Genomic DNA, 22,944 nt, shown 5'->3' with positions numbered 1-22,944 from the left:
AGACAGACAGACAGAGACAGAGAGAGACAGAGACTCAGCGAGAGCAACCTTTCTATATATAAACAAATAAACAATAAACGTATTCAGAAGAAAATTAGGAAAACAATCTCATTCATAGTAGCCTCGGAAAATTAAAATACCTAAGTCTAATTCTAAAGAAGCAAGAGACAGAATAAAAACTGTAAGACAATAAAGAAAGAAATTGAAGTGGATATTATACATTTTGTATCAGCTTCTCAGATGATGGGAATTTCAGCTGCTTTTACCCTCTATCTACTGTAAACAATGCTGCTATGAATACACGGATAGCTTCTGTATAAATACACATTTCACTTTTCTAGAATATATATTTTGAAGTGGAAATCCTGGATCATAAACTATTTGAAAACATTTTAGTATTCCCAGACTTTTCTACTGAAGCAACTGCAATATTTTGCATTTATATCAATACACAAAGGTTCTGCTTGTGCCACATCATCACCAATGCGTATTATCTACCTTCCTGAAGATAGCAATCTTATTGGCTGTGAAGAAAAAGCTCATTTTGGTTTTGATTTGTAGAGACTTGATTGTTACTGATACTAAGCTTCCTTTCATTTGCTTATTAGTCATCTGCGTATTTTCACTGGCCCATTAAGCTGTTTTATTAGTGAGTTGTAATGGGCTTTATATAGTCTGGATTCCAACCCTTTATCACATACAACTTTTCTAAAGTGGTTTCCCTCAACTCTATGGGTAGTTGGTTTTACTTTATTGTTGCTGCCGCTATTATTTTTGGTGACAGTGTTTCTTCCTAAGCCTCTTATTACCTTATCATCAAGGTTCTCTCTCTCTCTCTCTCTCTCTCTCTCTCTCTCTCTCTCTCTCTCTCTCTCTCTCTTTCTCTCTCTCTCTCGACAAGGTTTCTTTGTGTAACAGTTTTGGCTATTCTGGAAATCATTTAGTAGACCAGGCTGACCTGGAACTCACAGAGATACAGAGATCCTTCTGCCTCCCAAGTGCGGAGTCTAAATGTGTACACCACCACTGCCTGGCTCCTTTTGCTTTTAAAGATCTATTATTTATTTTCAGTCATGTATGAATATTTGCCTGCACGTATTTATGTACATACACTGCATGTGTGCCTAGTACCGGCAAAGGCCAGTAGAGGGTTTCAGACTCACTGAAACTGGAGTTAGAGGTGGTTGTGGGTGCTGGGAACTGAACTTGCGTTTTTGGAAGAGTAGCAAGTGCTCTTCATCACTGAGCCACCTCTGCAGCTTCTGAAATCTTTTATTTTTCACACATATCAATTAAACTATTTTTCATCATTCCTTCCATTTTTGGTGCTATATCCAAGAAACTATAGCCTAGGCCAAAGATATAAAATGTTATTTTTTATTTTACAGGCTTCACACTTAGCGGTTACACTTCGATCTGAAAGCTCCTGTGAGTTAAATGTGTACAGTGTGGGGTTAGGGATTCATCCACATTTTGTTGCATTTAAATCTATTGAGCATAAATGTAAGGTTATGTGTTTCTTTTCTTTTCCACTGAAGTGTGTGCCTAACCTTATACCACTACTACACTGTCCTGACCACTGTGGATTATTAAAGGTGAGGGAGACTCTAACCCAACTCCCTTCTCTTTCAAGATCGTTGTACTGATTCTATGTCCTAGAATTTCCACGTGAATTTCAGGATGGCACGGCTGACTACTGCAACAGAGACATCTGGTGTTTTGGAAGAGATTATACTGCATCTGTAGACCAGTTCTGGATTACTGCGATATTTTTTTTAAAGTAACAAACCCTCTGGTAACAGAAATGATAGATGTCTTTCTATTCATTTAGATTACCTTTAATTCAATAACATTTTGTTTTTCTGAGTGTACATATATTATTTGTACCAAGTCTGTTAAACTTGTTCTAAATATTTTAAAGCTATTATAAATATAATTGCTTTGTGGTTTTTTTCTTAAATTTTTTGGCTCTTTCAAAACTGTAAATTTGGTCTTGATCCTTTTTTATTGTTTTGCTATTCTCTGTTTCATTTCCACTTCAATCTTTAACCATTTCCTTCCTTCTGCTTGATTATGCTTAATATTTTTTGTTTGTTTTTTTTGGTTTGTTTGTTTGTTTGAGACAGGGTTTCTCTGAGTAACAGCCCTGGCTGTCCTGGAACTAGCTCTTGTAGACAAGGCTGGCCTTGAACTCACAGAGACTTGCCCACCACTACCCAGGATAGTGATTTTCTTATTGTGCCTTCAAAATGGGCTTTTTCATTATGAAATGTCTCTTTTTATATCTAGAATACTTTTTTAATGCACACAATTTTAAACTGTCTTGTTTTGTAGCACAGGCTGACCTTAAAGTGATGGTGATCCTCCTGCCCCATCCTCCTGAGTGCTAGGATTACAGGTGTACACCACCACATTTGGCATTAAAATACATTTTATCTGGTGATAGAATAACTCTCTAGGTCTATTAAGTTGCTGTTTATATGGTATGTATTTTCTGTCCTTTACTTTTGATTCATTTGCAGATTTGAATCTAAAGTGTCTCCTCTAGCTGACATATCTAGACTTTTAAAGGAAATCCAATGTAACCACATCTGCCTTTTGACTGAACTGTGTAACGCAGATACACTGTGTTCATTACTGATATGGTAGAATTTATAATGGCTACTTAGATTTTGTTTTCCATTTGTGTTATGCCTTCTTAGCTCTTACTAAGTATTACTCCAGTATTGTTCCTTTTCTATGTTATGTAGATACTTTTAGTAGAATATTTACAAGTCTAAGAAGTTATTATTTTAACTTTTATTTTTCCAGCTGATTACTTATTTTGCTTATGTAAGTATGCATATGTACATAAGCATGTGCTACATAGAGCCTCTATATTCAAGTCAGAGGATGTGTAGGAGCTGGCTCTCTCCTTTCATCCCGTAGACTCCAGGGATCATGCTTCAGGTTGTCAGGCTTCGTGTCAGGTGCCTTTACCTGCTGAGCCACCTAGTTAGCCCAAGATTAGTTCAGCAATTATTATTTTTTACAATATTACATCATTTGAGGAATCTAGAAGAATAAAACAGAACAAGTAAAAGTTTTCAAGACAGGCTTTTCTCTGTGTAGCCCTGCCTGGCTGTCCTGGAACTCACTCTGTAGAGCAGGCTGGCCTCAAATTCAGAGATCCGCCTGCCTCTGCCTCCTGAGTGCTGGGATTAAAGGCGTACGCTACACCTGGCACAAGTACAATTTTCTTATATTGTCGCTGTTTAATTTTTTCTGTCTTCACTTCTGACTATGCATCAAAGGTCCTCTCTGTACTGTTACTCCAGTACAGCCTTGCTACCATTCACTGCCTTTGTGTTTACTATTGTCAAAAATATTCATATTTATATACAAAATAAGTTCAATGATAAAGTTCTATACACATATGTAATGACATATAAATGTCTTAAGTAATTATTTCTTAAATTGGTCAATAGAATGAAGAGTGACATTATATTGTTTTGTGGTTCATTACACAATTATCTTTATGAGCATTCAGATTATTGTCTAATTTCATAAGAAATTACTGAAAGACAGCTCTTGTCCTGCAAAACGTCCTTTAGTATTTCTTATATGGCAGGTCTGCTACATAAGATTCTATATATATACATTCTTACAGATTTAGTGTATAAATTTATACACCAAAGAATAAATTTATAGCATTTAATGTCTTAAAGATAATTTTATTGGAATTAAGCTTTTGGTTGACAGTCTTTTTTTCTAGCACTTTAAATCCTTCATCTTTCTTTAGTCTGTTTCACATTGTTATAATAGAGTACCCAAGACTGGGTGGGTATCTTATAAGAAAAGGGGTAATTATTTGGGGCCATAGTTCTGGATGCTGTCAAAATCAGGTGGCTGATTTAGTTGGCTTCTGGAGAAAGTCTCACTACAGCCTGACTCATGGCAAAAAGTAGAAGATCATGCAGAAGACAGAGACCTTCATGATGCTCACACCTCTTAATAATCTGATGAATATTGGTACATTAGCAATTAAATATCAAGCCAAGTTTGGCTGGGGACAAATCATATCCAAGTCACAGTAGCATTCCAACACCTTCTGATCTCCATTGATTTTTATGAGAAATCACCTGTTAATCTTAATGAGACCTGCTAGCACAAGGCTGTTCACTTTTACTCTCTGTACTTCCCCAGTGAGGTTTTTTTTAAAGATTTATTTATTTGTTATGTATACAACATTCCATGTATGCCTGCACACCAGAAGAAGGTACCAGATCTCATTTTGGATGGCTGCGAGCCACCATGTGGTTGCTGGGAATTGAACTCAGGACCTCCGGAAGAGCAGCAAGTGCTCTTAACTTCTGAGCCATCTCTCCAGCCCCCAAGGTTTTTTTTTGTTGTTTTGTTTTTTAAATTATTTTATTTGTTTGTGGCTTGGAAGCTGCCACCAAAATTTAAGGAGTCTGTTTTTTGTAACACACTCATTTACTAATAGCTTAGATCTTCCCTTTTTTAGTCACCTCCAAGAGAGCACAGAATTAAATGTGTGTGTGTGTGTGTGTGTGTGTGTGTGTGTGTGTGTATGTATGTATTCCAAATTATCAGGGATGTGATTTTATCTTTAAACATGGCCTCTTAGGAATTATCACTGGATCAGAACATTGTTTGGCCAGTGGTTGGTGATCATAGTATTGAAATCCATGCCAGGGTGGGGTTGCTGTCTGTCTGATGTTTGATCTAAATGCAGCTTGGGTTTTGGTTTCAAGTTCACCTTCTGTCCTATCTGTTTGTTTCTTAGTGGGTGCAGGTTTGTGTTTATGCAGACCCTTGCTGACACCCAGAATAAACTGCCGTCTCAAGAAACTTGCCTCGATTGCCTTTCTCTCTTTCCATTATCAAATTCTGGCTATCTGGCTATTTTATTTTTTTGCAAGTTTTATCATGGAGTTATAAGCACCCTCTTAATTAGTATCTATCATAATCTATGGCCTATTTTATTTCTGTCAGTGTCCTTAGGCATGAAATTCTTGAAACTTTGCTCTAGATAAAGTCAGTTCCTTTAGGTAGAGCTATGGAGTTCAACCTTAATGCTTGCCTTTTTCTCAAAGCTGAACAACATATACAGAAAGTAGAAGTAAAGACAATGGCCTGTTTCTTTCAGAGATAAATCTCTTCATTATGAATGAGGACTGGGGTGAATCTGCACTTGCTCCATCCACAATGAACCTTTGACCTATGGGTAATCTTGAGCTGGGGCAATGGAGGCCTAGTTTTGTTAGCTTGCTTTGCCTGAGTGAGTGCCTCCACCCTACAAGTTGGGGAAGACAAAGCTGGATGGGAGAAGAGAGACCCAGTCCTTTTGGGTCTATCTCTATTTACTTTCCACAATATAAAACTGGGGGAAATGGAAGCAGTCAGAGGCTTGCTCCTCCGTGGTGAAACGAGTTTTCCTAAGCAGAAGTAACTTTTAAAATACAAACTCATCAGCTCTTGTCTTAACTTATTCACAATATATGCATAAACTACAATCACTAATCGTTTCCTTTGCTGATACATTTACGGCTATTTTAGTCCTTAGTTTGTACCACTTGTAAGGGAACTTGCATACACTGGAGCTATTTACACATTGATTATTCCATCATCTTTGATTCCTTATTACCCTAAAAGAATAGCTTTCATAGAGCCGAATGAATGAACAGAAGTAAATAACTTTCTTTACCAGAAGCAAGTTGTTCTCCCATAAAAGGTTATGACTGACAGCTTACATCCTAGCTGAATCTATTCTTCATTGTATTGGAATTCCAATCTCCCCTTTTTAGATGCGGAAGACTCATAATGTCATTTCCAATGACCTTCATGGAGGGCCCTTCTAACCTACACCAGCATGACTTCTTAAAGGTCTCCTGAACAGACTAGGCTTTATTTTGTATAGTTATTAAGCAGGACTACAAAACTCAAAGGCTCGTATTATGTTTTAGGTTTTTGATAATGAAGTAAAGCTTTGTAAGTCTTGGTTAAATCTATTACTTCATTAGTACCCTTTTGTCAGAAACTCTATTTAATTAAACCTTTGAACATCCCCATTTACCACTCCAGATGAAAGCCCTGCTAATACGCTACTCTGCCTCAACGAACTTGAATGGTCCTATATGTGCAGCCTTAAATAGTGTAATTATTATCATTTGCTAATTTTACCATAAGATATAGTATTAGAAGCATTGGATATCATTTAGCCCCTAAAAGAATTTTACTCAACAAATTAGAATTACACACAAATTTTCAAAGCACTTTACTTGGTCTCTACAGCCTAAACCTTATAGTCCACAAAGACCCATATAAAAGCTAACGAGGTATGCCACCCAATGGATGTAGTACAGTACTGCAACCAGAAAATACTGTACTATCCCAAATACCATTTGTAATCCCCCTGAGGTTTCCATAAACCACTACAGAGTTAGCACACAAATGTAGGCAGAAAAAGAAAAGTGGTCATTAAAATGTAAAAACTGAAAACACGGTATGAAAACAGCCAGACGACAAGAAAGAAGTAACATTTACTGTGCACCCCGGCAAGCCTGCAATGAATGATGAAAAACTAATGAGAGCAATAGGGTAGAGTTAGGATCAAGTTACAGAGACCAGGGTGGACTATTGTTTTCTACCCCCTTGCTACAAAATTCAATTTTCTAAATTGCTCTTTCAATCTGACTGGGATTTAAACATTGCTTCCTGAGTACTGAGTACATTCCAAGCAAGGCTTGGGATGCTTTCACACAGATTGTCATTTACTTCTTCTAATAGCTTTATGTCCAAAAGTTTACTTTCTCTTGAAGCCACCTGCTCATGTTCAGGAGATCTAACAGTTCCTGAATTAGCTACACAGCTTAATTGTGTGTGGAAGAATCACAGTATAGGGGACTCGCAAACCTGTACAAGTCTTTGTTTAGGAGGCTGAAAGACCTAGCTAAGAAGAAATGAGCAGGCAAAGACTATATCACTAGCGGGAGAGGTTAGCTGACCCTTATGAAATAGTCTATGGCCTCTGCCCTATGCTATGTTACGAAAGGGGCACTGAGAAACTCACAACTGTTTTGTTAGAATCACATTAATGATGACTGTAGACATTTCTACTATTTGAGAGCAATTCTCTGTTTACCCTTCACGAACGAGAACAGTGAAGAAGAGAAACACAAGGTGTGGCAATTAGAAGTACTGTGTTCATTGATAGTGGCAATACGGGGGCTGCTGTATCTTTTAGTACCTCAGAGACGCCTAAGAAAATTCATAGTTATCCTCCTGCCTATTACATGGACTAACAACATTGACGAGGCAGAAGAAAACGAAGTGAAGCCCAAGAACAAACTTTTTTCCAGACAGGATCTCACTGTGTAACCTGGCTGGCCTGGAATCCACTATGCAGACAAGGCTGCTCTCAAACACATAGGAGCCTCTGCCTCCTGGATGCTGGGATTAAAGACTTGTACCACCATGTCATGCAAGAACAAACTTTTGGGGATGACTTATTTTCTAGTAAACAGTGTATGATCATTAGGGACATATTTCTACTAGTTAATCTTATACAGGGCCAACATATCATAGGCCTATGAATCCTCTGTAGACTTTAATATTAATGAAGTATAGGACAATTATTTTCTATATAGCATTTCCTTATTTATATAGCACAAGACAGCAACCATTTCAAAAATATATAGGCTCGACATAGCAGTTATAAGAAGGGAAAACTAGGGGGTGCATGCAAGACACAATTCTATCAATCCCAAACTATATTTTCATGAATGAACTTCATGTGTTAAGAAAAAAACTTACCTGTCATGGTGGTACACACCATAGCACTAGCACTTGAAAAGAAAAGGGAGGTGGATCTCTTTGTGAGTGTGAGGTCAGACAATACATGCACACACATACATTACATATATAGTATATATAATAGGTATTATAAGTGACATCAAATTACTCTACAGGAAAACAGACTCTAAGACTTGTTTCTGAAAGCAAATGATGGTTTTTAGTCACCTGGAAAACTGAAAAACACTGGAATCCAGCGACTTCAGTTGAAGAGGTGATTTGTTTTCTTCTCCACCGGATGGAAGAAGGCTCGGGCTATTGATCTGCTCATATCCAATCATCTTGTCATTTAGTTCAGCCATCTCTGGTGTAGTAGTAATCTTTGGTGGATTACTGAGGACCTAACAAAAAAGAAATAGTTCATAAAAATCCCAAGTTTGAACAAAATAGCAAAAGATGTGTCAATCCTTCTGATGCTAGGAAAGAATGCTTGGCCAAATACAAAGTAAGTGTTTCCTAGACAGAACAAACAGTGCACAGTAATGTACACTAGAACACTGACCCCAAACACATTCAGTCACTAACCTTATCAGCTAGACACCAACAGACTGTTCCCAACTCTTGTATTGGTTACTAGACCTATCCCACCCACAAGACAAACCCAGGCCCCAATCGCTGTCTATTTCGCTCTTGCAACCCAGGTGAAGGCTGGGCTTTCATCCTTTCGAGCTCTGTGTTGAAAACATGGGTGGAGAGGAAAAGCATTGCAGCAAATATCTGCTGGTTTAGGAGAGACACATGCCAGAGCCTACCACATGTTCACAGTGCACACACAGACATGCACCTGGGATCTGGTAGGAGAGCTAGCATATGAAGAAAATACGAGTAATTAGGGTGAAAGAATAAAGGGAAGGCAAACTGAATGAGGATAGGGCAGTCCTGGAAATCCCGGTCTCTGTACAGACATAGGATATGAACCGTGATTGCTCACACGCCTCGGTTTGAGTAGGGTATGTGAAGAAGCGTTATTAGTGTTAAACTGCCGCTCTCCTCACTAGTCTGACCTGCCCAACTGGGGAAGGAAGTGAATCTAACATGCGACTAGCAGATAGGGAAATCATGCAGAAAGGCAAGGAGGGGTGGGAGAGATATATGGGTGCTATGGTGGCTGTCAGGAAAGGAGTGTCCCTGAAAGGACGGCCAACCTTATTGCACCCTTCAGCGTCCGGAGCTGGGCAACCATGTCCGAGAGACAGTGCTCCTGAAAATTCAAAACAGCAGAGTCTTTATAAAGCCAGCCAGCCTGAAAGCAGGGATGGGCGGGGGCGGGGAGGCACAAAGAACCAACCCTTCTTCCCAAGAGAAAAGAGGAAGGAATGATCCCTGAATCCCAAAAGAAAGGAGACAGGAAAACCAGACACTCAAGAGGAGCAGCTTATGAAGATGGCACACAACTGCTAAGTGACATCAGAGGTGTCATTTCCACTGCCCAGAATCGGTACGGATCCAAGTCTGGAAAATAAATGACGTGACTCTTCTGTTTCAGTGATCTGAACAGCAACAACAGAAGATCAACACAAAACCCAAAGAGCCAATCCGAAGAAGAGAGCATGAGAAGAAACCCTCAGCATTGCTGGGCAATGGTCTTCAACCTGAATCCTGCGGGGGCGGAAAACGGTGTGAGAAGAGGAAGCATGAACCTGTGTCTCACCTGGTGCTTGTCACCTTCCATAGGCGGCTGCTTCTTCTCAACGGTTTCATCTCTAGAAGATAAAAGTGCTATTTAGATTCTGGAGGCCAACGTCGGGGGACTGCAAGCTCCAAGCCAGTCTAGTCTACAGAGTGAGTTACAGGTAAGTCTAGACTGCGTACTGAGACTGGCTGTAAATAACGTGCTATTTAGCGCACTCATGAAGTTCAGAGAAACTGGGCTATATTCCTGAATTATGCTACTGGAGAGATTGCAAACTCTTGCTCCGTGTCTGTGCGTGCGTGTGCGTGAGTGTGCGGAGCAGGGAGGAGAATGACCAAGCAGACCATAGCAAGTTGAGGCGTTCTGGATTAGGTGACAGAAGGAAGAACGGGCAGAGCACACAGGTGAGGAGGGCAAGCACAGAGCCCTGCAAAGCTATCTCCCTCCTCAACCCCTTGTCTTATGACAGGGTGAGTGGTCCCTCCGCTCTAGGAAACAGAGCACCACCTCACGTATACTCAACTGTTGCTTAGCCTTGCTCAGGTATAAGTCTTCGGTGCGTTCTTGTTCTTCTGGAACAGAGCATCGCCTGTGGTACAGACAGGAAGTCATCTTTCGGAAGCAAAATGTGGTTCAAGCTTTTACTCTTTACCTCCCTTAAGGGCAACTTAATGATAGAGCAGCTTAATTGGGTAACATTCTCCAGTATGGATCCCATTCACACCACACAAGCTAGCTATACGTATAGCACTGGGAAGGGAATCTCAGGAGGAAGAACCAAAGGCACAAACCAATTTATTCAGTGGCCACAAGTAATGCAAAAAAAAATTGATAAACAGGAGTATCAGATGGCAATTGCATTATATTCATTTTGCAAGGGAGTAAAGCAGATTAGAAGGCTCTCTCCTGGCCTAACTGTGAAAAGATAAAAGACAGCATAGTCCAAAGAGGAAAGCATTAACAAAGAAGCTTCTAGAAGTCAATTTCATAACCTGACCACTCAGTCTCATTTCCTGTCCACAAGCACATGTGGAGACCACGGAGGTGTGCTTCCTAGCCTTCACTCACGTACTTGCTTCCCCTTTGGACATTTTCTCTAAAAAGCATACTCTGTTGGACTACCTTCTATTTACCAGCATGTGGTCCGTGAAAAGAAGAGTAGGTAAGAGATCACAGCTGGATGGAAGCAGGCTGACTTGTTAGGAACACACGTAACTACTGAGTTATGGCGGGCACTGTTTAGACGTTGCCTGCTATAAGGAACATATGGCACTAGGAACACAAAGACGCAAACAAACATCATTGCCTGTGCAACAGATTCTATTTACATTGATCCTACAGAGGAGACATATGAAAGCTATTGACTCAGGGTGGAATGTAAGGAACCTAGTCTTAAAGAACTTAAAAGCTCCTGTAGAATCAAACATAAATAAATAAACTCCCGAAAAATACCCCCAAATAAAAAATGGCATAGGAACAAAAGTCAAGAATCAAATGCTGCGGGAGGTCAGAGTGAAATCATCAAAAAATGCTATTAAGAGGAAAAGCTGCCACAAAAGAGTTCAGCTCCTCAGACTGTTATGATTTGAAATGGAACATGGGATACAGAAAGTCATTTCAATCAAGAAAAACGACACTATCGGAGTCATGGAGGGGAGAATAGCCATGGCATGTGTAGAGAATAGTGCCTTGTAGGGGTTTGGTAAACTACAATGAAAAATGAGGTTAGCTACATAGTTAAAATGGGGCCAGCCAGCATAGGGGGCTTGAATGCCAGGCTAAAGAAGATAGATTTGATATGAAGTGGTTCTGTGAAATAGGAAGACAAATCAGGAGTCATCAAAAGAATACTGAGTCCTAGAAATTACCTGTACTTTGGATGGGGGTTATAGTAACAAAACCATCTTGCAGGTAATGTGGATGGATCCACCTTCCCAGGAAGCTTCCTCCACTTAAGACATTCATCACACTGTACCCATGTCTGGTCGGGAATCTTCCTGGGTGAGGAAAAACAGAAATGTTATTGTATAGATCCGAGCTCTGGGCTTTGTCCTACATTTAAAAGGTATGTCCTAAAAATGAAAACAAAATTTTTATGTGGAAAAATGCCTAGAAATTGTATAATCTTGATGCCTGAAGTGTCTGTATTGCGAGCAACCTAGATAACTATACCAGATGTGGATACAAAACATACTGATTTACAATTATTTGTAGAGGATAATAATATTTATTCTAGAATCCTTTTTTGAGAAAATAATAGGTTAATTTTAGCTCTGAGATTTATTAACTTGAGAAAAGTATGTGTATCATACATTGCTATAAAGGAATAAAACTCACCCAATTGTTTTATTTTCTTGTCCAGTCACTGAACAAATTTTAAATGTATTTACGGAGGCACAGAGGAAGCATTGTCATCAAAATCTCTCCCCTACTTCCGAGCACACTCCTGATTTCTCTGTCATCAAACTCTTTCCCCCACTTCCCTTAACGCTTTCCCCCACTTCCCTGAACGCTTTCCCCCACTTCCCTGAATGTTTTTGCTTTCTCTTTTCCCTTTCACAACCTGCCCTTTGGGCCTAGGGATGTAGCTCAGTGTGCAGCTTGCTAGCGTGTACAAGGTTCTGAGTTTGACTCCTGCATCACATCAAACCATGTGTTTATATTGCCGCAATCACATTATTGTGTGATTATGTTATTCCCAACATCCATCACAAAAGGCAATACACTTTGATTATATTTCCTAGCTATAAATGATGGCTCCAACAATTGGTCGAAATGATTAGGATAAACTCATCCAGGGTTGACCTCTCCAAATGCATATCCACCCTCGTCAATTCCAGAAGTGTGCAACCCAATCACTTGTAGATTATAGTGAATTCATTTTCCCGTGGGATGGAGTAGCACGGAGGTAGCAGAAGGTATAAATAGTGTGCAGAGTTGTACTGGAGAACACCAAGGTTGATGAAAACACAGGAAGGAGAGAGGCACCTCTGGCCCACTTTACGCCCAGGGTGAGTTTTGTGTATCCTGCAGATTACTGCTCTTCTGCTAGGCTGGTCAATGAAGTGGTATGGTTCTTTTAGGACTTCTTTCAGTCATTTTTCATTGTATTAAGTCCTACTTCTTATTATTAGTTTTAAAAGTAACATTATCCCATTATGGAAAACTGCAAAATAGAGAACTATATAAAGAAGAAAATAAAAGGTACTTGTGCCACTCAAATACTCTTTTTAAAAAAATCTATTTAGCAAAGTTTTCGCACACTTTTTGACCTCCCTATTGCTCTAGGTTGCTCCAGACTTGCAACTTTGAAGCTCTATGCTCAGGCCTGACCTCTGCTGTCTGTTACTTTCACACAGCTACAAAACCGGAGCCCTTGGACAGCAGTTTCAGCAGAAGTGGAGGAGGAGAGGAAAGGTTGTGTTAGCTTTGTTTTAGATACATTTGCACAGAAGAATGTCTTGCAGAAAGATGCCTGTATTACTCTTGAGGATAAGAACATTAAGAGGCAGCAGCTACAAACAGACCACGGTGAATCCTTCAACCCAGGCAAAAAGAAGGGCGGTAGAGCTTCTGCCTGCAGTAAATATAAAGTTAAAGGAGTTATATATATTGCCCTTGCTATATCCCTCCAAAAGAGTGTAGCTTCAAGGACCTGGGTGCTTAATTTGAATCTTAGCTCTACTATATTCTACTTGACTAATCCTGTGCAAAGGGTGTAAGTTCTTTGTATGTTGGGCTTTCTAGTTACAAAGTAATAATACCTGTATACTGAGAGTTCTGTGGATTACTGAATAAATTATTACATGAAAAGAACTAAGAATAATGTCTGGAACTTAAGTAATATTCAATAAATAATCTCTATTATTAAAATTCTGCTGCTAGAGAAGCACTTAAAGAAATATTCAATATCCTTAGCCATTAGGGAAATGCAAATCACAACTACTTGGAGATTTCATCTTATACCCATCAGAATGGCAAAAATCAAAAACACAAATGATAGCTTATGCTGGAGAGAATATGGAGCAAGGGGAACATTCCTGGTGGGAGTGTAAACTTGTACAGCCACTTTGGAAATCAATATGGCAGTTTCTTGGTCTACCTCAAGACCCAGTTATATATACTACTCTTGGGAATGTACACAAAGGATGTTCAATTATACCACAAGGACATCCGTTCAACTATGTTCATAGTAGCTTTATTTGTAATAGCCAGAACCTAGAAACAACGTGAATGCCCCTCAACTGAAAAATAGATAAAAAAATGTGGTACATTTATACAATGGAGTATTTACTCAGCTGTTAAAAACGACATCAGGAGATTTGAAGGCAGATGGATGGAACTAGAAAAAAAATCACCCTGGTATGTACTAACTCATAAGTGGATATTAGCTGTAGAACAAAGGATAACTATGCTACAATCCACACACCCAGAGAGGCTAAGTAGAAAGGAAGGCCCAAGGGGGAATTCATGGATCTTCCTGAGAAGGGGAAACAGAAGAGATCTCCTGGGTGGGCTGGAAGCAGGTGGGGATGGAAATTGAGGGATTGGGTTTGGGAGTGGATGGGAAGATAGTAGTGAAAGAGATGACTGGAAAGGGGGGCATGGGGATCAGGTAGAAACCTGATATAAGGTAAACTTCCACAAATCTACAAGGATGGATGACCCCAGCTAAGACTCCTAGCAATAGTGGAGAGGATGCCTGAACTGGCCTTCCGCTGTTGATGACTACCTAAATTGTCATTAGAGAGTCTTCATCCAGTAACTGATGGAAAGAGATGCAGGGAACCACAGCCATACATTAGACTGAGCTCGGGAATCCTGCTGAAGAGAGGGAGGAAGGATTGTAGGAGCCAGAGGGTCAACGATATCACAAGAAAACCCACAGAATCAACTAACCTGGGTCATAGGAACTTACAGAGTCTGAACCAACAATCAGGGAACCTGCATGGGATTGATCTAGGTCCTCTACATATTTGTGACAGTTGTGAAGCTTGTTCTACTTCTGGGACTCCTAACAGTGGGAGAAGAGGCTGTCTCTAATGCTTTGTCTGGCTCTTGGAAACCTACTTCTCATACTGATTGCCTTGCCCAGTCTTAATTTAATACAAGGGGAGATGCTTAGTCTTACGGCAACTTGATATGCCATGCTTTGTTGATACCCGTGTGAGGCCTGCATCTTTATGAACAGAAACAGGAGTGGATTGAGTTGTGGGGTGAAGGAGAGGTGAGAGGATAGGAGGGAGAGGGAAACTGGATGCAAAGTAAATTAATTAAATAACAAATTTAAAAGGAAAAAAATCTGCTGCTAGATCTTACATGCCCCAGCAATATATCAACTTCTGTCTCACTACATCAATCAGAGCTAATTTGAAAGAACAAATATCATCTAATCTTAACTCAAATTTTTGACAAAAGTGGCGGATTGAAATAAGCTGAGATCTTGAGAATAATGTAGAAATATACATTCAGCATTCAGATTGCATTTGAAATAGAATTTTGCACCATACATTGATTTAGTAATTTCTGTTTTAAAACGTAGATGCCTCCCCTCATGAGAGGGGCAGTGTAATCTCTACCACTTTGCTATCTAGCTTGGTGATGTTATAACTAACTGTATGTATGTTGTTACACAGTTTGGCTTCTGTGCTGATCTGTTTCGCCGTATCTACAAGGAATAAACTCAGTAACCACTGATTTTCCTCTAATGTGTCTCATTCTCTATTTCTGCTCTGAAATACCTGTTCAGTCACAATAAAATTTAGCAAGAATAAAAAGGAAGCAAGTTTGTTAGCATGTCTGAACACCTACCCTGTGCCATGCACTGTTCTAAAATCATGAAGTCTAACTCAATACAGAGAGGTGAAGTGACTCACTGAAGTGCACTCAACAACCAAGGTCTAGACTTTCCACCGAGGAGTGTCTGATAATCCCCCACTGTATTAGTCTCTCCTAAACTGACAGCATTAAACCTTTCACATGTATTATCCAAACCACATACGTCTTAAAACAGAATGAAGAGGTAAAATGATATAATTAGTGTTATGATTATTTGTCACTTTAAGAGACAAGCCACGCCCACTCCCTGCAGCCCCTCCCCTCCTCTCGTCATCTTGATTCTCTCTCTGTTCCCTTTGGCCCCGTGTGCTCCCCTTCTTCTTCCTTCCCTTTCTCTCTGTTCTCTTTTTTTTCTTCTCTCTCTCTCTCTCTCTCTCTCTCTCTCTCTCTTTCTCTCTGTCTCTCTCTCCTCTCTTTCCCCCTTTCTCCCCCTTTCCTTCCCATTCCATAATTCAACTAATAAATATCCAATTCTATTCTGTACACTGTGTCTCTCCATGTGCCTCCCACCCACTCGCCTGCCCACATGCCGCTTGTCCTTGGGAACTTGGGACCAGTCCGCCATCTCCCAGGGCCTGCTGCCTGCCACCACATGGCCTGCTACCACCATTTGGGGACCTACAACATTTTTGCTGCCTACTGCCACTGGGGATCCTGCAGCATTTTTAAAAAATCATAACAATTAGTACCTGTGCTTTCCCTATTGCTGTTAATCAACCTTCCTGATGTAAAAAACACTATGTTATCCTTGTTTCTTCTATTTGATGGAAAGACATTACCCTTAATGTTTTCACATTCTATATTTTATTACTGATGGTACTGGCCTGGATGTAGGTAAGTTCTCAAAATTCTCTTGAGATGTTTTTTCCTTCCAATAAGCATTGAGCTTCTGGGCAAGAGCACTCATTGTCGACCTGAAAGAAAATGCAAGGAGTATGTCAAGGTTCCATACCTGAATAATTTTTTATCTCTCAGAAGAGCCTGTTGAACAGAATCCAGCAATTTAGAATAGTCAGCATAATTTTGAACACCTACAACTTAAAAAACTAATAAAGGGTCAACTGCCTTTGATACATCCTATAATAAAACCACAGTGAAAACTATACCAGAAAAAAATATCATAATGTTACCATCATAATTACTGATAGTCACTCTGGCTGTGAAGTTAAAATGGTTGTAAGATCCAAAAAAGTAGAATGGTCTAGATTTTTTCAAGTCTTATAGAATCATGGAATGAGTATGTTGTTGTCATTAGAGACTGTAAGAGAATGAGGACAGAGACAAATACTGATGAATTATTAAATTTTCAGATAATTATAGGGACATAACTCAGGATCAAATAGAAAAATTAGAGGCTCATACACAAAAAACTTAGCTATTAAAAATCGATCAAACGTTAGCTTGATCTGTCTTTATAGTTCATCTGCAGATACTAACCACAGCAGCACAGTGGTAACATGGAAAATGTTTCTTCAACGTTTTTCTACAATGAAGCTGAATCTGAGTTTGCTTTCTTATTTAATGAATAATTGCTATTAAATTCTATTTCCCAGTATTATAACTTAATGCAAATGTACACATACCTGGAACACTATAAGCTTGAGAAATTTCAAGCCTCTTTCCACACTTGGGATCATTACTTGGCATGTGTGCAGATCGCTTCTTCCATACACCTCTTCCTTACTGCCACCTTACCCATTTAAGTTAGATTCTCACTACATACACAAGACTAAAATCACCATAGGCACATTCCTAGATTAATTCATCCCTCTCCTACTACCAATGCTTTCATCACTCTGTTAACAGCCTTCCCTCAAGTCATACTACATGTTCTCTTTCCTCTTCAAGGTCTACTTGATAGAGAAAATGTGATGGGATCCTGGGAAAGTAAGTAGGAGGCATGTGGACTCGGTCTCCTTGCCTAGACAGCAACTGCACTGGCACAATCTGCCTGATCACAGAGAACTAATACTAATAAGGAAAACGTTTCCTTGGCATTTACTGCACAGCTGCTATAAGAACCTGAAACAAATCCAGTTAATATTCAACAATCAGTATTTTGGAACACTTAGGTGGTAATTGTGGTTAATTTTGGTCGATTTCTGTTCTTAGCATTCTCCACTTCTAGTGCTACGGCAGAGAATCCTTCAGGCATTCCCCAAGTCACTTAGAAGAACCATGGTAGGGAAAAGGGTTCGTATCCTTCAAGGATAGTGGCCCGTGCTCTCAGTGCTACTATTTCAGATCACACAACGGACAAGTGGCCTTTTCTGTTATATTCTCCACGATTACAGGTTTCTCCTCTAACTGAAGTGATGTCCAGGACTTTCGAAGTGATAAAACTTTTTTTTTCACCTCTTCATACTTTTTCTTGTTTGGGGAGCCAGATGTTAAAAATGAAGATATTTAAAAAGCATACACACACACGTATATACATAGTATATGCATGCATATAACATGCAACCACACATATATGCATATATAGAAAATTAGAAAGTCATTTTGAATTTCCAGAGGAAAATATAGGTTCAGAAAACAAGTGAGACAATTTTAAGTCTACATTCTACCAAGTCCCTGGTACAGAGATAGCTTACAGCAAACCACACCGCTGACATCAAATAAACATAAACAACACAGCAAATCTTAGGAAAGATTTCCTAACTCATTTCCAGAATTATTGTTATAAAAATCATAGTGCATACAAAGAAACTAGAAAATATGGTATGATTAAAGAAAAATGAAATCCAAATAAACAGTCTCTGAAAAAGTTCTGGATTAAAGATGCAAAAAAAAAGAAAGAAAAGAAAAAGAAAAGGAAAGAAAAAGAAAAAAATTCAAGGAAGGTGTGAATAAAGTCAAGTTCAAAGAGGTTAAAAAATAGTGATAGCAATAAGGAGACAGAAAACTTTTTAAAAAGAACTGAAATAAAATGTAGAAGAGATCATTCACTTGATAGATTCAAAAGTGGGACAGAAAGACAAATCTGGGAACTTTGAGAAATTACTAAAATTGAGGACCAATAAGAAAGAAAATTGAAGAGATGGAAACAAAGCCTGAAGGCCATGTGAGGCACCACCAGTGGTCCATCATAGGCACTGTAGAGGTCTAAAGGCAAAAGAAAGAGACAGAGGCATCTTAAATGTAGCCTTTATGATAACTACGTGGAAACTAGCTAGAGCATGTATATAAAAGGAAACAAGAAAAGAATTTAAGCATTCCACTATAAAACATCACCTAAACATAAAACACAGTGATGTAGGAAATGAGAGAGGCTATAAAACGCATTGCCAAATGACAGAAGTCTTCCCTTACCAATGATCACTTTAAATCCAAATGGCGTCAACCCAAATTCACAAATATGATACAATATGATATGACAAAAAAAATTACAGGTCCCTCGAGCTGATTCAGTGGGTAAAGCGTGCTATCAATCTTCAGGTCTTGAGCATGTATATGCTCACATGTGTGTGCACATTCACATAAATATTTTAAAAAATTCAATAGGAAAGAATATGGCAGATTGTGGTGCCTAGAAACAGAGTACTACTAGAAAAAACAACTAAAGATGATGAAGTTGCTTTGGAACTGAAATTTAACTGCCTGGGACATTTCGGGGGATCAGGAGTTCAGAGTTGTCTTTGGCTATACAGTGATCTTGAGGCTACACAAGGCCCTGTCTAAAAACAGAATAAAAGGAAAATAAAGAAATTTGGCAAAGGTTTGAGAAACACGCCAGAGCCTAAATCGCATCAAGCAGACTGGCAATCAATATCTGGATGGATGTTAACTAAACTGATGAGGGCTCAGAAGGAAGTGGAGAAGCATGGTAGAGAAGAAGCTAGAGATTGCCTTAAAGAATGTCTAAATCACTGTAAACAGAGTTAGAAAGACAGATGGTAAAGTTGCTCTAATCCAGGCTCAGGGAAAATGAGCCCACACGTTACTGGAAAATCAGAAACATGATCCTAGCTACACAGTCACAGAAAGCTTAGCAGAAACATGTCCTGTACATTCATGGAGCTCAGAGCTTGGACCTGATGAACTTGTACATTTGGCTGAAGAGATCTCTAGAAAAACTGCTGAAGTTGTGTCCTCTGGCTGGTCATGCAAAAGGCAGGAAAGCAAAGAGAAATGAAAAGAACTAATAATGGGAAAGGAAACAGAATTTGACAATCTGGAATGTTCTCAGTCAGTCAAAAATCACAAAAGATATTAAAATGTACAGATTCATTGTTAGGGCTGTGAGCTCTGTGAATGAAGAGTAGGGGTGGCCAATCATTAGCTACTATTGCAGTCAGATCAAAAGGTCAAAATATCCAGGCACATACAAGGCTCTTTGGGAATATGAAGCATGTGACTCACAGACCTTCACAACCATCTCAGCTGAGGCCAAGAAGAGAAATCAGATTGTCTAGGGAAGATCAGTCAAGAGCCTCTTGTTAAATGGAATGAATATTTATCACATCCATGGAAGACCTACAAGGTTTTTGAGAGGGCAGGAGCACAAACACTTTGAGCTCCAACTGACATGACTAAATGGGGGAGAATGTATAATGAAAGAATCCTACTGAATTTCTAAAACTATATACCTATAATAACGTTATACAGACGAAGCAGGCTGTAATTACGATTACATATGCATACATGCATACATATGTGTATGTATCAATGACTGCTGAAAAAAAAGAAGCCATGAATTTGAAAGAGCAAGGAGGGGTATATGGGTCTGGAGAAAGGAAAGGGAAAATGATACAATTATATTATCATCACAAAAATAAAATAACTAAAAAGACTCTAATGAAGATAAAATTGACAAAACTACTCTGCTGTAAAAATATACTAGTCTTCATGAACAGATAATTGTGAGTTGAACCATAGCCCTGAAGGCAGAGTTTTAGTGATGGGGGCAGTGTTATAAGTCCCACAGAATTACGTCTTGTGTTTGCTATTTAATGGAATTTGCCTAGCTGGATTTATGAAATTGTTTGGTGCCTGTAACTCTTTTTTTCTTTTCTATTTAAACCCCACTTGACACAGAACTTTTATATAACTGGTGTCCTGTGCATCTCCTGCTATTATATTTTAGCATTAAAGTGTGTGTGGGGGGGGAGTGGGGAGAGGGCAGAGGGAGAGACTCAGAGGAGGCAATGTGATTATGGAAAATGAATCCCCTATAGCCTCCAGAAAGGAAGACGGCCTGCCAACACCTTGATTTTAGCCCAGTGAGATCTGAGTCAAGACTTCTAACATACTTTTGAGCTGATGACATTTAGTTAAGACTCTAGACTCTGAAAATTTTGATGATGTTGGGATGGAATAGGGCAATCACTTTTTGAATGTGAGAAATAAATCTTGAAGCACCCGAGGACAGGCTGATAAATAAGATAATAGTCTTTCAAAGATGTCTAGGTCCCATCCCTAAAATCTGTGAATAACTTAGGCTATTCACAGTAAAATCTGTGACTATCTTAAGTTATACACAATAAGAGAGTTACTGTTACTCACTGACTGTCCTTAAAGTAGGAAAAGCTTCTAAATGATACAATGAAACTACAGGCCTTCAAGTGTGGAAGAGTGAGGCAGAGGAGTCAGAATCCAAGGAGGCAATGTGATTATGGAAGCAGGGTTACTGGAATGATGCAACGCCAAGAGGATGCAACTCATCACTGCTGACTTTGAAGTTGGAAAAGAGGGCCTTGGGCCAAGGAATGCTGGCAGTCTCTAAAGTTGGAAAAGAAAAGGAATCAGATTCTCCCCTAGAGTCTCCAGAAAGGAAACCAGCCTGCCAACATCTTGATTTTAGCCTAGTGAGATCTGAGTCAAGACTTCTAACCTACAGAACTCTAATACAGTAAGTTAGTGTTATATTAAGCCACTAAATTGATGGTAAATATTTACAATAATAGAAGATGCTTTCTGCTGCTTGTGGACAGAAGTTGAGTATACTGTTCTTCCCTAAAATGTAAATTATTGTCTGATTCCTCTGAATCCATTAGATATAACTTGGCACATAGTTCAGATATAGGGTTCTAAGAAAAGGATGTGCTAACTATAACCTGGACTCACTGCCTTTTTTGTGAACAAAACTGTGCTGGAACAATACTCGCACCTTTACTTACTGTCAATGTATACTTTCATACTATGACAGAATTAAAAAGTTGGATAAGAGACTGTGTGTGGCCTACAAAAGCCCAAATATTTCTCTCTGGCCTTCTCAGAAAATACTTGCTAATCTCTGCTTTAGGACATGGCCCTACAGTATCCATTTTGTTTGATTTTCTTCACTCTAGTACATCACCTCGTCTCCACGTCCCCTTCAGAGTTCTTGTCAATGCAGTAGCTCATGCCATAACTCTATACAAGAATTCCCTTCCTTTTTGGCATCCTGTATCCTTTTAATTGTTTATTATTTATTTATACATGTGGGTGTTTTCTCTGCACGCATGGCTGTACACCACATCTTTCTCTTGTGCCCATGGAGGCCAAAAGTAGCTGCTGGATCCCCAGGAACTACAGTTACAGGCAGTTGTGAGCCATCATGTGGGTGCAGGGAATCGAATCTGGGTCAGAGCTCTTAGTCACAGAACCATCTCTCTACAGCTCGAATCTTGTATCTTTTAGGGAATATCTCTTTTGTTTGTTTGGTTTTTTGAGACAGAATTTCTCTGTGTAACCTTGACTGTCCTGAAATTCGCTCCATACACCAGGCTGGTCATGAACTCAGAGATCCACTTAAGGCTATCTGAAGTCACATCATCTACCTAAAACTTTCCTTATCTGTCCCATCAGAGCATTTTTCCTACATAGCACCAAAGAGGTCTATGAGCCATTTTACTGCTATTTAGTTGTTTTTAATGTGTGATGGTATATTCTTACAAACAGAATGCAAAGCCCTTAAGCAACTCTGTTTTGAAATTCTTTGGAAGATTCTACCAAACTTAGTCACTGTGTTATGTTTTAATGGCTTGTTCAGTTAATATGCTTTGGTTGCATTTTTAAGGTGACGTTGATTCTAAAAATGTTTTAAGCATCAACCATGTTATTTATAGCTAAAATCTAATATCCAGATGGTTCATAGTGATGTATTAAGATTACTTCTTTGTAGATATTTTAGTAGTATGATACCTTATATTTCTTTTATCATTTTTACTTTTGAATCTGTAGTAGTCACAGGAATTTGTGACAGCAATATTTTCTAATCCTTCTCTCAAATTCAGATTTTTGACAGGGACAAAGGAAATGGAGGTTCTTGCTATGTAGATGAGGCTGCCCAAGAACTCATTCTGTAGCCCAGGTTGGCCTTGAATTCATAATCCCATTGCCATAGCTCCTGAGTGTTAGGATTAGCCCCCATATTTGTTTTCAAATTCCCATGTTTTTATCTAAAATCTTTCTTACTTTGTATGAAGTTTACATAAAGGTCAATAGGGCTGGGAATATAACTCAGTAATAGATTTATGCTTACATATGTATGATGTGGGACGGCCTTCTGTATGCTGCAAATGTGTTGCCTTTATTGGCTGAAGAATAAAGCTGCTTTGGCCTATGGCAAGGCAGAATACAGCTAGGCACAAAATTCCAGCAGAGATAGGAGAAAGAAGGTGGGGTGGAGGGCA

At 39.1% G+C, this 22,944-nt stretch overlaps 1 protein-coding gene across 2 annotated transcripts in view; it reads right to left on the bottom strand.

The window, feature by feature from the left end:
• Positions 1-22,944, bottom strand: part of Morc4 (MORC family CW-type zinc finger 4) — a 56,355-nt gene that overhangs the window by 8,453 nt on the left and 24,958 nt on the right. For both annotated transcript variants that reach the window (XM_087903007.1, XM_087903008.1), the window contains exons 10-14: positions 16,140-16,242; positions 11,359-11,483; positions 10,014-10,079; positions 9,509-9,560; positions 8,026-8,198 (exon numbers count right to left, since the gene is read on the bottom strand). In XM_087903007.1, the coding sequence (XP_087759133.1) occupies positions 8,026-8,198; positions 9,509-9,560; positions 10,014-10,079; positions 11,359-11,483; positions 16,140-16,242 (519 nt within the window). The remainder of the gene's footprint in view (positions 1-8,025; positions 8,199-9,508; positions 9,561-10,013; positions 10,080-11,358; positions 11,484-16,139; positions 16,243-22,944) is intronic.

This window comes from Myodes glareolus, chromosome X (assembly GCF_982192425.1).
Source record: "Myodes glareolus chromosome X, mMyoGla1.1, whole genome shotgun sequence".
Taxonomy (NCBI): domain Eukaryota; kingdom Metazoa; phylum Chordata; class Mammalia; order Rodentia; family Cricetidae; genus Myodes; species Myodes glareolus.
Note: the sequence above shows the minus strand (reverse complement) of the source record. Positions and strands in the feature narration are given on the sequence as shown.